Source organism: Phyllobates terribilis, unplaced genomic scaffold (genome assembly GCF_046119375.1).
Source record: "Phyllobates terribilis strain yellow unplaced genomic scaffold, ASM4611937v1 Scaffold_2__4_contigs__length_985480577, whole genome shotgun sequence".
NCBI lineage: Eukaryota > Metazoa > Chordata > Amphibia > Anura > Dendrobatidae > Phyllobates > Phyllobates terribilis.
Window position 1 is genome coordinate 900514876 of NW_027362762.1, and position 15642 is coordinate 900530517.

Sequence of the window (15642 nt, forward strand, 5' to 3'; positions counted from 1 at the left end):
TTATATCAGACCCTTATGCCGACTTTTCTGTGCCACATGCAGACGCAGCAGGCACAATACACAAGGTGCTCCTCTGCTCTGGGACTCGGGGCCCCTGACCGTCTTTCATCTGTTTCTTCGCTCTTCCAGTGTTTATGTTGTTAGGTCACATAAGAAGATGTAATGACTAGAAGCTTTCATGTCCGCTCCCCCGCACGCCGCGTCCTTGTGCTTTTAAATTAACGCTGTGGACCCTTCATTCTTGTTTGACTAGCGGCACGCTCACAAGCACCTCTTTATGACGGCTTGTTTCCATGGTGTTTCCGGGAAGGAAAGAGGATTTGCTTTGTTTTTTATCTTATTTTTATTTTGGACCAAGTTGCATTTACATTGTAAATAGAGGAAAAAAATGGAGGTTGTGAAATAAGGAGCAGATTGCAAAAGATCAAGGACAGTCTCTGTACTGGGGATGAATGGGATGAACAGTCGGCGCCTGAATAGGCCAGAACTTAATGTGTCCTCATAATGGGGACCAAAGGTGACGATAAGTGATGAGGCCCCCAGTCAACTATTCAGCTATATGTGTATTACAATGTGTATACTACTTGTGTGCAATTATATATATATTTACTTATAATATCGCAATCTGCTGTTTATGCTTTTACATAGGACTGCAGGTAGATGCATAGCACTACATTATTACAAAATCCACTCTGCTATATGTTAAATACATTATAGGACAAAGACTTTTGACATCACCATCCGTACTTTAAAATATAGAAAAAAGTAAACGGTTTCCATTTTTCCTATTTTAAAACTGCTTATGGATAAAATTTGAGATAATCGCCAACCAATTTAGGAAATAATCTGGAAAGGGTTTTCAAGCTTTTTTCCATACAAGTGAATTGGAAAGAGTTGCAGTACCATTCATGGCCACTATACACCGTATGGCACTGTGCCACATTCCCCTCAATCAACTGATCGATCGGTAGTTATGCTAGGAGTTGGACTGTCACCAATTTCATATTGATGAACTCTTACGGCTGGATAAGAGTCCTAGAAAACTTTAGGTTTTCTAGGTGCCTGTAGGTTTTCCTACAGTTCACAGTGATTGTATATTGTTTTGTTAGAAGACCTAATGCATTGATGTTTCTTTTCTTTACCTTTACTTTTGCCTCAATGTATCCCGGGATGAAAGACGCGAGATGATCAGCAATTTCACTTTATTACTAGTATTACAATAAACTGAAAAATAAAATGAAAATTAATTAAGAAATGTTTTTCAAATATTTAAAAAAAAAGTTTAAATCACTCCCTCCCCCTTTTCCAAAATCAAAAATAAAGACATTAGGCTGACGCTGTGTGAGCCCAAATTCTAGTAAAATATCTTTTTCACAACATAGGAGGTGACAGTAGTTCGTAAAGCTCTATGTGACATAAGTCCAATCACTCGCGGTATTGATGATGATTAGTTAATATCGACAGTGTACCGAGAAATGCAAGTTACTAACTGTGGTTGCAGCATGGCTTAGACCTAACCAGCAGGATGACGCTCCTAACACCGCTCAATATGTTTTTCCAAGTAAATAGAAAGATCTAGAGCATTTGATTATGAATCCGGCATTGAACCATCACAAAATATTAAAAAAAACACTTAAAAACAAAGCAAAAAGTCATCACAATTCTAATCATCATTATGAGAAAGAGGGCCTTTCACCAGTTTGAGCATGTTAAACTGGTTACATAAATGAATAGTGGCTACAGAGGTGAGTAAAACATAGTTTTTAATTTTATTTTTCCTCTCTGTTGGGGAAATATTCACTCATAAAGTTTAGGTTATAATTTATGTTACGTCCAAGTGGGCGTTACTAGAGATTTGTCTATGGGAGCTTATACTTCTTCCCCTGTATGATATTGACCAATCATAAGCAGGCGGTAATATGCAGTGGTAAGAAGAACACACTCCCACAATAGGTTGGAGAAGATTTCTCAGTGTGAGACATGTAATGACTGACAGCCTGCTCTCCTCACTGGTCTAGCTGTGTATGCTTACAAATTGCTGGGAGTAGAGCAGAGTTGAGTGTGATTACATAAAACTTCAGCTTTTCATTTCATGGCATCCAATGGGGAAAAGGGGTACAGCATCTCATTAAAAACACCTCTGCTGTGAGGTGAAAGGTGTAAATAATCACACTCATCTTTGCTCTATTACTGGCATTTTGTGACCACACACATAACTCTGCAGTGAGATCAGTGAGGAGGAGAGCAGACATAACATGTCTGTCATTACATGTCTCACACCAAGAAATCTGCTCTAGCCTATTGTGGGGGTGTGTTCTTTTCTCCCCTTCTTGGCACTGCCTGCTTATGATTGGTCAACTTCATGCAGGAGAAGAAGTACACGCCCCCAGAGACAAATCTCTGGTAACGCCCAGCTGAACTTAACATAAATTATAACCTAAACTTTACAAGTGTATATCTGCAAAGGAGAGGAGAAATTAAAAGATAAAAATGACATTTTACTTAGCTCTGCAGCCACTATTCCATGAAATGGCAAGTTCAACCTGCTCAAACTGGTGAAAGTTCCACTTTAAATGAGTTTTTACATTTTACGAAAATATATGAAACTATAACCTAAAGTTTTTTTAAGGTGCTATATGCAAGATCCCATAATTGGATCAAATTCGGACATGCTGCGATTTTTGCCCTTGCACGGCCCCATGGAATAGCATTGGTCCCAGTGCGATCTGATGATTTGTCAGATCACACTCGGGCAGAACATACTAGTGTGAGTGAGCCCTAATGGGGATAAGTGCCCTGTTCTGGTGGTCAGTGTGGGTCTCAGTCATTGGACCCTCACTGATTTATAAGTTATCACCTATCTTGTGGATATCTACTGGAATACCTTTTAGACCAGAAAACCTCTTTTGTGCACAAAGGATGCAGTTAAAGGGATTGTACAGGATTAGTAAAACATGACTCCTCAGGTTGTGTGTGGTACTGCATCTATTCATTTGAATAGAGCTGAGCTACAATACCAGGCACTACCGAAGGACAGGGAATGTGCCATTTTGTCAAGAATGCAGCTATGTTTTTCTAATTTTGGACAACCTTTTTAATTAACAATATTATCTCTGCTGCACCTGTAATAAACTAATATCAATGTTGCTACCAAACTGATAGTATTCAGTGAAATTTGGTTGCCGGTGAGTCGTGGTAAAATTGCGGTATTGTTATGACTTGCAAGTGACTCTATAGAGCTACGGAAATGCCAATGGTTTGTCGTGAGTCACAGGCAACCAAATGTCTCTGTGCAGTCCTGGCTTTATAGACTGTGAGCTGCGGACTCCACCGATGATGTATCCACCGTCTATAATTAAGTACAGGCTGTAAATAGGAGCCTATTTATCCCGCGTCCTACCTGCTCTCTGCCTGGTAATGTGCTCCGGCTCAGAGGACGCTCACGTTGCCGCCGCCGCTGCGGTCCTTATTGATCAGAATAAGATTTATATCCACCACATACAACCCTCTTAAGCATCTCCGCTCCATTATTCATAGGAGAAATAAAAATTGAACTAACACTTAATTGCCGACGAGGCTCACATGCGTTGAAAAGCGCTCCGACTGCAATCACCGGGGCGCGCGTGTCACCCACCTGGCCTCTTGCCTGCGCCTGATTTACCGTGTGTGGCTGGATATGTACTAATTTGAGATGTGCACTTTCTTCCTTCAGCTTAATAACTTTTTTATTTTTTTTTTATTTTGATTTTTCAGTTCCATCTTTTACCTTCACACCAACAGGTATATTGAGTATTTGCACTTTCTTTCTTTTTTGTCTGTCTTGCATGTGCTCTAGAATGATATGCCTGCACTTCTACTATAGAATATAATTTTGGGGGTTTGCTGCACTGGAAATGGGATGGAATCAGATCAGTTTGCTAAGGGCGGCCATGGGCTGCTGAACCAACTAGGGCCATAGACCCCACCAGTGCTGGGACCACTAGCTCATTCTTATCCTTGCAGTAAATGCTGCCGGTCAGAGGCCGTCTCTTGTCTGAAGCCAATTATTTTTTTTGGGCATGCTCTAAGGACAGGTGCAGATGACCAGGTTTTCTGTCATCCAAGAGAATTGGGCCGATTATGGAAATCGCACTCTGATCAAACTCTGATCAGAGTGTCAGCATAGTGTTATCCGATTCTCTCGGGTGAGGAAAAGATGGAGAAAAATAATTCTCCATCTTCTCCATTGTGGCAGTCTATGGAAATCATCCAAGTGCAATCCGATGTTTCCCACGCACTCATTGTCTGACAAGCTCGGGCATGCTGAAATTTTTTTCCCATAATTGAGAAAAAATCGGACATGTGCCCAGCCCCATAGCATACCATTGGTTTGGGGTTTGGGTGCCATCTGATGTTTTGTTTGATCACACTAGGAATGAAAATCCGCTCGTCTGCACCTGTACTGAAAATGAGGATTGAGGGAGCATCAGTAACCACCAAATGGGCCCTAATCCTAAATAAGGGCTATATGTAAACATTTTGGTGAACATCAGAGAGTTGAAAGAAGCTATCAAGGGATCTCTCATGGCCGTGATTGTAGGAGGAGTTGAGCTAGTTAAAAGTTAATCTGTCAGCAGGTTTTTGCTATATAATCTGAGAGCACCATAATGTCGGAGCAGTGGCCTTCATTTCAGCGATGTGTCAATTATTGGGCTGTGTTTTGCTGTTTCAATACAATCAGTGTTTTATCAGCAGGAGATTATCAGTAGAGGACTAGATGTCACGTGCCTCCCAGTCCAACTGTAACGAGGTGGCACAGGGTGGTAGTCATGGGCGAGTCTACTGAGCAACCTTCAGCGAGCACCCCGGTACCTCGCACATGAATAAACGGATAGAGTCAGTACTTTTAAATAAAACCAACTTTACTGACAGATTGCAGTGTACAGGCAGGTGCAGCAGATATTCTCAGGCCCAGGCCTTATGCAGGGACAATAAGCCGTTTCTCTACCTTCCGAATCAGCTTATCACAGCAGACAGACTTTCACCTTCAGCACACCCTCTGCCCTGGTTGCCGCTTGTCCTAAGGAAGCTGTGCTACTCTTATAAGGCTCGTATCCCTTTTCCACAGTCCCTGTTCTCTCTCGCTGTGCTACTCGGATATAGATATACAGTATATATGTACATCCCTTTTCCACAGCCTCTGTTCGGTCCTCAGCTCCTGCTGAGGGCTGTCAGCACTCTCTCTCTCCCGCGCACCTTCTAACCTTGGCCTGGGTCTATGGCTGCCAGACTCTGCTTAGTGCCTAGTCTCTGTCCTTTGATCCGCGCACCTTCTAACCCTGGCTCAGGTCTCTGGGTGCCGGACTCTCTGGTACTCACATGGACCCTTGATGTCTCGTGTACTGGCCTCTTCTCTGAGTGCATTTACACCATCACTGGTCCTTACTCATGTGCTTACGGCCCCACTGCCTCGACCTGTCCTCGGTCCCAACCTGTCAGGAGCAGGTCCTCACTCGTGGGCTTACGGCCTCCACTGCCTCGACTCCCTCTTTGCGGGGACACCCCCGTCTTCACACAAGCTCCCTTTCTCTGGAGCTCTTCTCTGACAACTTGTCCTGGGCATGGCCACCCGGACACTGCCCCTTGACTTCCTGTTTCCTGTCTCTAAGCTCACTGCCTCTGCTCCTCCCAGCTCTGCCATGCTGCTGTAACTATGCAACTACTGCACTGTACAATACAGGGAGAACACATAAAAGCATCAACATTACTTTAGACATTACACTCACACAGGGACAACTACTGCTGCACCTGGGAATAATAACAGGGAAAAGTCCTTCTTAAAGGGGTGGTGGTGTCCATCCCCCTTACACAACCACCCCCCTAGCACTAATTGACAGCTTTCTGTCGATATACAATGTACACAGGACAGGATATGCTGCCTCGTCTAACCCTGCCCCCAGCACTAACTGGCAGCTTTCTCTCAATATATAATGTACACAGAAAGCAGCCAAACAGTGGTGTGGGCAGGGTTACACAGAGCTCAGCATTCTGAGCTCTGCTAGATCTGCAGCAGAGAAAACAGGGATTGTATCATAACTGCTGTCCCCAATAATCTAAGTGATAAATCGCTGGCATCGGGGACTCTGTCCCTACATCATGCTGCTGTCAGATTGCATATTAAAACCTGGTGACAGATTCCCTTTAATGCACATGGCATCCTAAAGTTCCCCCTCTTCCCCATTTTAGTTGCCCCCTTTAGCCTCAGCTGGATATAGACGCCTCTGACATTAGAAAGCATTTTTTCTATTGGAGCTCAGAAACATGGCCACAATACAGATGCATGTGGCATATATCTGCCAGCGGCACCCTTAGCCTTCTATAGAGCCATATTGGACTACATTGTGCCCTATGGCTTCATAGAGATCATAGAGACACTGAACGCCCATTTCTGTGACTGTAGATAACAGTAATGTCCATAATTGTTAAAATTTGACTTAGAGGTTGTCCACTACTTTTACATTGATTGCCTATTCTTAGGATAGATCTTCAATGTCTGATCAACCGGGGTCCGACATCCAGCACCCCCACGATCAACTGTCATCGGTGTGTGCAGCCGGAAGTACGCACTTGCTGAGCTGCTGCATATTCTGGTAGTGGCCACTGCAGGGTACTGCACATCCACCTCTTATTGATTTGAATAGGAGGCGGATGTGCAGTACCAAGCTCTAGCCACTACCAGAAGACGCAGCAGCTCCGCAAGTGAGTACTTCCGGCTGCCAGCACCGATGAAAGCTGATGGGCGGGGGTGCAGGGTGTCGGACCTAAGGATAGGTCATCAATATAAAAGTAGTGGACAACCTTTTCAATATTGGAAAAAAATTGCCGACATCAAGAAATTGATGACATGACTATAACAGGTTATTGCAAAATTATTTCAGGGAAAAATATTGCAAAAAATACAAAATATGGAATATCGGAAAAATGATTGCATTGCACTTTACATACGCGTGCACCTGTAAACATATTTCTGAAGGAAATTGCAATTTTCAGTCTGGTATTTAGAAGAAAAATTAGATTTTTTTTTTCTCTTTTCCTGCTAAGACTGCATTTTGCGATTTCGGCCCGGCATCATTGGTGGCAGAGCCGCACTCCATTGGCAATACCTCAGTGACAGATTTAACACTGCCTCTTAAGTTTTAATCCTGTTATTGTAATCACTGCGAGCAGTTATCTCGGCTTTGCAGGCTGCCAGCTTGGGATTCTTCTAAAGGGCCCCGATTTGACGTCTTTCAAACATATTCCTAGTCAGAAAACGCATAGCTGTAGACTCCATCAGCATTTCCCGTGCAGCTAATCCCTTTTTAACTCTTTCATGGAATGCTTAAAAATAGCCATTTACTAATATCTGACCTTTTTTTTTTTTTGGAGGGGTGGCGGAGGGGAGAATGGTCGCTACTGCATGCAGATAACCTTTAATAAAAACCTAAAAAAAAAAAAAAAAATAAAATAAAATAAATTCTGAATAATACGATGTCTATAAATAATGAGGTTGTGGTACCTCGATGACCAGCAAAATCTATGTCAATACTTGTCAAAAATAAAAGTATTCCAAGGGTGATGCCTTTTTTTTTTTTATAATAAAATAACGAAAAATGTGAAGGTTTAATAATTCTTTTAAAAATTTGAAATCATTTATTCTGGAGGAATTCTGATTATGTATGTTCACACTTGGCATTTTTTTTACAGCATTTTTTTTTCCCCCCATTGAAAGCAATGATAGAGCGTTAAAATATTGCTTAACATTTCTGATGCGCAGCATTTTTTTTTGTAAATAAAATTACATTTATTAATGTATGGCAGACAAATCACACATGTAATCTGCCTGAAAAAAAACACGGCAAAGCAAGAAAAACCACCGCAAAACAAAAAAAAAACAACAAAACAAAAAAAAAAGAAAGAGCAATACAAAAAAAAAAAAAAGCCAGCCGTTTCAGCAGTTTTTTACCGCCAAGAGTAAAGGTTTTGGGAATGTGCACATGATGCTATTTTCATATGTTTTTTCCCACTTTTTTTCACAAAAAACGCAATATTTTACTGTTCCAGAAAAGTGAATGAGAGTTCTGAAGTCTGATACACACGCTGCTTATTTTTTCCTGAAGCTGTTTTGTACCTACAACATGTCAATTCTTAAAGCAATTTTCATCTATTCTAATGAATGGGAAGAACATGCATACAAAAACGCTGCAAAAATGACATTTTTTTTATAGAGCATTTTTCCTGCCGAGAAACATAAATTTTTTATTTAGAAATGTCTGCAACAAATGCTTAATGTGTGCACAGACCCTTTGGCTGTGAAACAGAACTCTGCACAAAAACGTCATGTGTGAACATACCTTAAAGGGAATCTGTCATCAGGATTACGCATAATGCCGCTGTCCTACTGGTTTAATAGGTACCTTCACTGTAAAAATCCATAGCCTGGTTGTTCTTTAATTCCCTTTAGAAGTTTGTGTGCAATAAGCTCTTCGTGTTTTGGGCCTGTGGGCGGGATTGTGAGTAGGGTCTTCGGGGCGGGCCTGTGATCGGGATTGTGAGTAGGGTCTTCGGGGCGGGCCTGTGATCGGGATTGTGAGTAGGGTCTTCGGGGCGGGCCTGTGATCGGGATTGTGAGTAGGGTCTTTGGGGCGGGATTGTGAGTAGGGTCTTCGGGGTGGGCCTGTGGGCGGGATTGTGAGTAGGGTCTTCGGCTTTGCTCCAGTCCCTCAGCTGCCTGTGGTGTCAGTATATTAGTACTGTTTTAAATTTTCGCTGCAGCGCTGTCCTAACCGCAGACAGCGCTTGCACACGACCACCTGTAAGTGGGCTTCAGTAAAATGGCGCCTATGTCCGCGCATGCTCACACTGATACCCCTATGGTCTACAGTAAAATAGCGCCCAAGGCAGCAGATTGAGTTCTCGGCTCATCATTGAGCCAATCTCAATCTGCGTATGCGCCATTTTACTGAAGACCGTCGGGATATCAATGTGCACATTCGCCGACACCGGCGCCATTTTACTGAAGCCCTACTCACAACCAGGCTATGGATTTTTACAGTGAAGATACCTATTAAATCAGTAGGACAGAGGTTTTATGCCCATACTTTTAGTTCAACATGCGAAATCCTGATGACAGGTTGTCGTTAAAGAATAACCGTCATTTTAAGAGATGGTGACTGCTACTGATACACGTCTATGTAGAAGGGAGGCGGTAAAGGCAGAGCTCCCCCTCCCCCTCCTATCTACATAGAATCTTATCAGTGGTAATTGCCATCTCCTGTACTATAGTATTTGCCCCCAGTACTATCAATATCAGGCATTAGGGGCCTATTATGTGTTGTACAGATCACTGATAACCCGCCATTGTGCCGTATAATTCAGGCATCCTCCCCTAGAAGAAGTATCCAGTGCGACGCCATATGGCGGCACAAGGATCGCGGTCACGTGCCATAATGTTGGCATCACCGCTCTAGGAAGACTTGTCCTACAACCATTGGTTTGGAGCAACCCCATTGTCTCTGGATAGGGACAGAGAACTCTCTTTATCCTCTTAGGCCACGGTCCCACTATCAGTATTCGGTCAGTATTTTTCCTCAGGAGTGGAAGCCAAAACCAACTTAACTTGTTATTAATGAATTTTCATTTTTTTTTTTAAATAAATGCCTTTATATTATATTTATTTATAAAATAATACATTTATTATTATCTATAATAAATGAAAAAAATGTATTAAATCAATATACATTTAAATATTTAATAATTATTACATATATGTCTTAATAATTATCAATTTGATTATTAGTTTATTTACATTAACTATTTAAAAAACAAATCTTAAAAGATATAATTACTTATTAAATCATTATTAATTTAAATATTTAATAATTGTTACATATATATTTTAATAAGCAATGATAATAAATAACTGTACAGAATACAAAAAAAAACACATTTTAAACACGTATATGTATATATCTATATATATATATGAAACGTACATTTGACAGACAGTCTTGTGTATCTTAATTTAACACCCAAGTTCTTCTTTTTTTATCGAATATATTCTTGACAATTTTCCAAGCCGTCCTTGGGCCAGAATAAGTCATCCATTATGCTAAAAAATGACACCCAAGAATCCTAGCGATCAATCTCGCATCAAAACAAGTTGTCATATTCCCGGCCTCAGTCCTTCATCTTTAAGATTTATCACTCCTGTTATCAGGTGCCTGGGAAAGCATAGATTCTGGAGGAGACGACATGCTAAATATATGAAATACATTGTACATTCCCATCTGCTGATTGACCAAAACTCCAGGAGTAATACCGGCCACCATTATCCATCTTCAGACTTTGTTTTTTCTGAAATAATTGCTACATTTTATCTTTAAGATTTTTCTCCTTTCTTCTTTCTTAGTGGCGTACCAGCGAGGCGGGGAAGCCGTGAGCAGTGCGGGAAGGTGAGAAAATATATATTTCCTGCCAAAAATGTACATATCTCCTGTCATTCTGTTTTTATAGTGAACAATGAGCTGCGGGCTCTTGTTTTTTTTACCGAGACGCTTAAATCTTCCGTTTATGTCTCCTTTGAAGATGCCGTCCTGCGTGGGGCTCTCTCATATATTATTTAGTATTGTTTTCAGCATATATGTGGCATAATTAAGTGATGCAAGCAGCATGCCGCCGATTGTATCTGTCAGCAAACATGTGTTTATTTACCAGACTGAATATGTGCACATAATTAAGTGTAGAAGAGGCCACTTTTATGGCTCAGTTATAAGTAATATGATGTGTGGCCACCAGAGGGCGAACTTTAGCCAGGAATTGATATTTTTTTAAAAGGAAGCAGAATATTGGAAATATAAAGCTATAAGCTACTTATATTATGCAAACTATTTTTTTTAATAAAAATATTACATTTGTGATCTCATCTTATAGACATTTCATTTTTAATACATTTTAAAGGGCAAAGCCTCTCCTTCTTTTGGTCCTCTTGACCTAATCTCCATCAACTGTTCCATCATATTTCATTGCGATTTGGAAACTACATGATTTTTGCCCTTTGGTGCAACATTTTACAGACAAATTTTTACCTAAGACGTTGTATGAAAGCAGGACTATTTATACAGATGGGAGCAAAGCTGTTCGGAACATGTCAAAATCTTTAAAAAAAAATCAAGTATTTTGTAAGATATGCCTTAAAGAAGCCCCCCTCCTCCTCCTCCTCCCATCAACGTTTTATCTTCTTAATATATTGCAATCACCATATTATATAGCACTGTGTACTTACAATTGCTCATTTTGCCTTTCTACCCAGTTAATTCTTCCATTAGATCTATGACATCACGTGACTAGCTGAATCCTTCTAAGCTCTATGTAGAAACAGGAGGTCAATTTTACCTGCATGAGTCATAAGTCACTGCAAAAGTCCCTGGCAGGGGTCGAGGGAGCAGCTGGGTCAGGAGTGGAAAAGGGGGATGACTCATGCAGGAACAAGAGACTTCCCATTTCTACATAGAGCAGAGAAAAGAGAAGAATTAGCTGGGTAGAAAGTCAAAATGAGCAATTGTAAGCAATATATTAAGAGGATACAAACTCTGATGAGAGGAGGAGGAGTGCTTCTTTAATGCTCTTGACTCCGCTTTTGAAAAAGGACGCATTTTATTATCTATACAATTCCAAGTAAAAAAAAAAAAGTCAATTATCCTCATATTCGTAACTTGCACACATTGCACTAAAAAAAATCGACCCTAAATAAATAAGTTACAAAAAAAAAGTAAAATAGAACAACTCACTTCTGCCATCTGGTGGTAATATGTGTTATTTCAGGCGGTTATACTTTTATTGTTTTTTTTTTTTAATAATTCCAGATTAATGCTTCTTGAATATCTCAAATGTTTTAACTGATTTGCATACAGGATATTAAAGGTACCTCTATTGTGTTCCATTTATTTATTTATTTTTTACAAATTTGCTATGATACATGAATGTAGCTTATATATTTCTCTCTTTTTGTATTGCAGACCAGGACTCCTGAATATTGCCGAGCCCGCAGCTCAGCCTTGGCTTGCAGATACCTGGCCAAACACAGGTAGCAACCACAACGAATGCCCTATTAATTGCTGCACATCTGGGAACGGAAGCAGCGACAACAATCTGGCCACTTACAGCCGACCAGGTTAGGACACGGAAACGGAACGATGGAACGTAGAAAATGCGTTTCTGCGACATAGACTTAAAGAATATCTGAATGAACTGTTTCCCTTTTTTTTTTTAAACACTATTTTAGATTAATATAAGACGTCTGTTTCTTAGATAATAGCAAAAGAGGAAGGTGGTGAGTTTATTATTGGGGAACTTTGGTATTTCTGGAAACAGATATTTTAAGCTAGAATAATGTCTGGAGATCAGGAATCGTCCAGAGCTGTAAATTTGATGTCATTTACTCTATGTCCGGCCAACCGTTCCTCCATTCAGACAGTGTTAAATCCTGCCTCTTATTCCCAGAAGTGGCTCCTTGTACAGCTGAATAGCTCCTTCACTTGTTGTCACTGCGGAGGGGTTTACAAGCGTTCATTGTCTTAGTAAGCATGTCTGTATAATGCCTTCCATGCTGAGCACAATCCCCTATCCTTCCCCGATAAGCTTTAATAAGGACAAAGCCGTCTTCTACTTCTAGGTAGGATCGTGCTGCATGCTATACCTGGCTGTGGGGAATCGCCGCGGGCAAGTTCTTAGCTGCCAAATGGGCCGCCCTAAATGTATATACCTATATGCCCATATATTCTTCAAAGTGAATTTATTTTGCTGTGCAGATAAAATTATCATTAGTTCCGTAAAGTAGCGGGAACTCTGTTCGTCTGAAAATAAACTCCAAAAACCCATAGACACACAATGTTAGGGTATAAAATACCAGTAATCTGCTGCCACCACTAGAGGGAGTGTTGGAGTTTACTGTATACTGGTCATGCATTTAGTCCAATAATAAAATAGTATGCAGTAAGCTCCCACACCCCCTCTAGTGGTGGCTGCATGTAACTGAAATGTATCATTTAAAAGGGAACTTGACAGGAGATTTACACTTCAACAGAGTTTCTGTGTGTATAGGAATAGATCTGTCAGTCTAAAGGGAGCAGGGCAGGAAAAAGCCACTTCTTCAGACTAGTCATGTCAGACGCACTTTCCCAGGCTGACTTTTTAAAGTATTTATTTTCTGAAACACCACAGCATTTCAGAATAAAATCTACACGGCTTCAATAAGTCTAATTTATGTTACCAATGATTTGGACAGCATACATCTCTTGTCTGGTACCTTTTATTGAGATTGTCCACTACTTTAGGATTGCAGACCTATCCTTAGGACAGGTCACCAATGTCTGGGGCCGACACCTGGCACCACCGCTGATCTGATGTTATCCGAGTCGGCACTGGCCGGAAATACTCACGGAGCTGCTCCGTCTTCTGATAGTGGCCAGGGCTTGGTACTGCACATCCACCTCTTATTCAAATCAATAGGAGACGGATGTGTAGTACCTTGTGGCGGCCACTATCAGAAGACGCCCAGCTGTGCAAGCAAGTATTTCCGGCCTCTGATGCCGACACCGATAGCAGCTGATCGGCGGGGGTGCCGGGTGTCGGACCCTGTGCGATCAGACATTGGTGACATATCCTTAGGACCTATCCTCCTATTGATTTGAATAGGAGACAGATGTGCAGTACTCAGCGGCGTCCACTTTCAGAAGACGGAGCAGCTCAGCAAGTAAGTAATTCCAGACGACGGCTGCTGCCGACACCGATAACATCTGCTTGGCGGGGGTGCTGGGCCCCGACCAATCAGATATTGGTGACCTATTCTAAGGATCGGTCATTAGTGCTAAAGTAGTGGACAACCTCATTAAATCTATATCTCCATCGAGGATTTGGAGCTCTGCAGTGTTTTGTGACTATATGCTGACAATTTCTCAAAACTAGAGCAAGCAACAAGACTGTTAGCTTATTCTTATTCTCCACTTAGGGTATGTTCACACAAAATTTTTTACATGCATTTTTTTTCTGCAAGAAAAACGCAGGCTATGGCCAGAAAATCATAGTGGAAATTCTGCACATTTTTGGTGCCTTTTTATGCATTTTCTGATGCATTTTATGCATTTTTAATGCATTTTTTTTTTGGGGGGGGGGGGTAAGCTAATTTGAGCTCAATGGGGGAAAAAACTGCAATAAATAAACCGAAATAATTGCCACAGATGTAAAAATGCAAGGAAAAAAAATGCATCGTGAGAACAAGCCCTTATGCTAGATTTGAAAAGTGTCACCCAGTGTGAAGAGCAAGCTTTCCATTGAAATCTATGATGGAAAAAAAAACAATCTCTATCCCAATCATTACACATGACAAGATGTCTAGCTCCACACTGCTGCACCTTATTACATTGTAGGGTCTATAATGCTTGAGTTTAGTCCTGAAATCCTTGGTATAATAAAGCTTCTCTTACACTTTGCCGATCACCGTTAATGTCCCCTCATTGTGCTGAAATCTGAGGTTGCTGCCAGAAATAGTAAATGCACAGCCCGTCATTTATGGAGGCAGGTAATAGGTTACGTATAGCTCCACAGAAAAATGACATGGAAGAATGTTAATCTGCATCAGACATAGTAAAGAGCGTTCCATATCACATGCGCGGAGTCTAATCAGCAAGAAGGTACCAACATTCCCAGGTTCTATATTGCCAAAGCCGAACCTGTGTGTGATTACGATTTGGACACAGTGAACTTGCTCCGTCTGGTATTGGTTTAGGTGGCAGTAAAAATCAGTCTTATAAGTCTCTGAATGACTCCAGATCTCATATTTATAATGATATCGGAGTCTATGTGTTAACGCTAATTACTCTTTAAAACCAGTCGTTTTCTTCTAATGGATCTCAGAGTCTATAAATTCCATATGGGGTTTCAGGGAATGGTTTTTGTTGGCCGTTTCCCATTTCCAACAATTCTTTTACCTTCAATAAATTACCATTTATACAAATGTACTGAATAAAACATCTGATTGGTTAGTGTCAAGGGCATAGGCGCAGTCTCTACAGCCGGTATGGGGCACTTATGTGTCCCATTGGTTAGTGTCAAGGGCATAGGCGCAGTCTCTCAGCCGGTATGGGGCACTTATGTGTCCCATTGGTTAGTGTCAAGGGCATAGATGCAGAATACAGCGGTTATTGGGGTCTTATACTTTTCCGTTTGGTGCACAGAGATGAGGTTTCCATAAATGGTGGAATGCTAAAGAGGATCTGTCAACAGGTCAAAAGTCTCCACTTCTTTAAACTGTCTTTCTTTATTCCTGTTGCTTCCCTGAATAGTCAGTTTTTTTGTCTTTTTTAATCTGCCATACTGTTTTAGAAATGTGGACCTTTACATGGTCTTAAGTAAGGGGGCGTGGCTCACAGGATCCTCTGGGACGTGTATTTAGGCTGCTCTGCATAATTACCTTGTGAGCCACGCCCTCTTAGTAAAGACCATGAAAAGCACCACTAAATAAAAAGTCCCATATCTCTGGAACCATATGGTGAGTTTTAAAAAAAGAAAAAAGGCAGAACACTCAGGGGAGCAGCGGGAATAAAAAATGAGCAAAAATTGGTCACT

At 41.1% G+C, this 15642-nt stretch overlaps 1 protein-coding gene across 5 annotated transcripts in view; it reads left to right on the forward strand.

Moving 5' to 3' along the window:
• ROBO1 (roundabout guidance receptor 1) overlaps positions 1–15642 on the forward strand; it is a 1620698-nt gene that overhangs the window by 1563310 nt on the left and 41746 nt on the right. For 4 of the 5 annotated variants that reach the window (XM_073668214.1, XM_073668217.1, XM_073668213.1 and 1 more), the window contains 3 exons: positions 3754–3780; positions 10430–10472; positions 12036–12190. In XM_073668214.1, the coding sequence (XP_073524315.1) occupies positions 3754–3780; positions 10430–10472; positions 12036–12190 (225 nt within the window). The remainder of the gene's footprint in view (positions 1–3753; positions 3781–10429; positions 10473–12035; positions 12191–15642) is intronic. The other variant, XM_073668215.1, reaches the window with a different exon arrangement.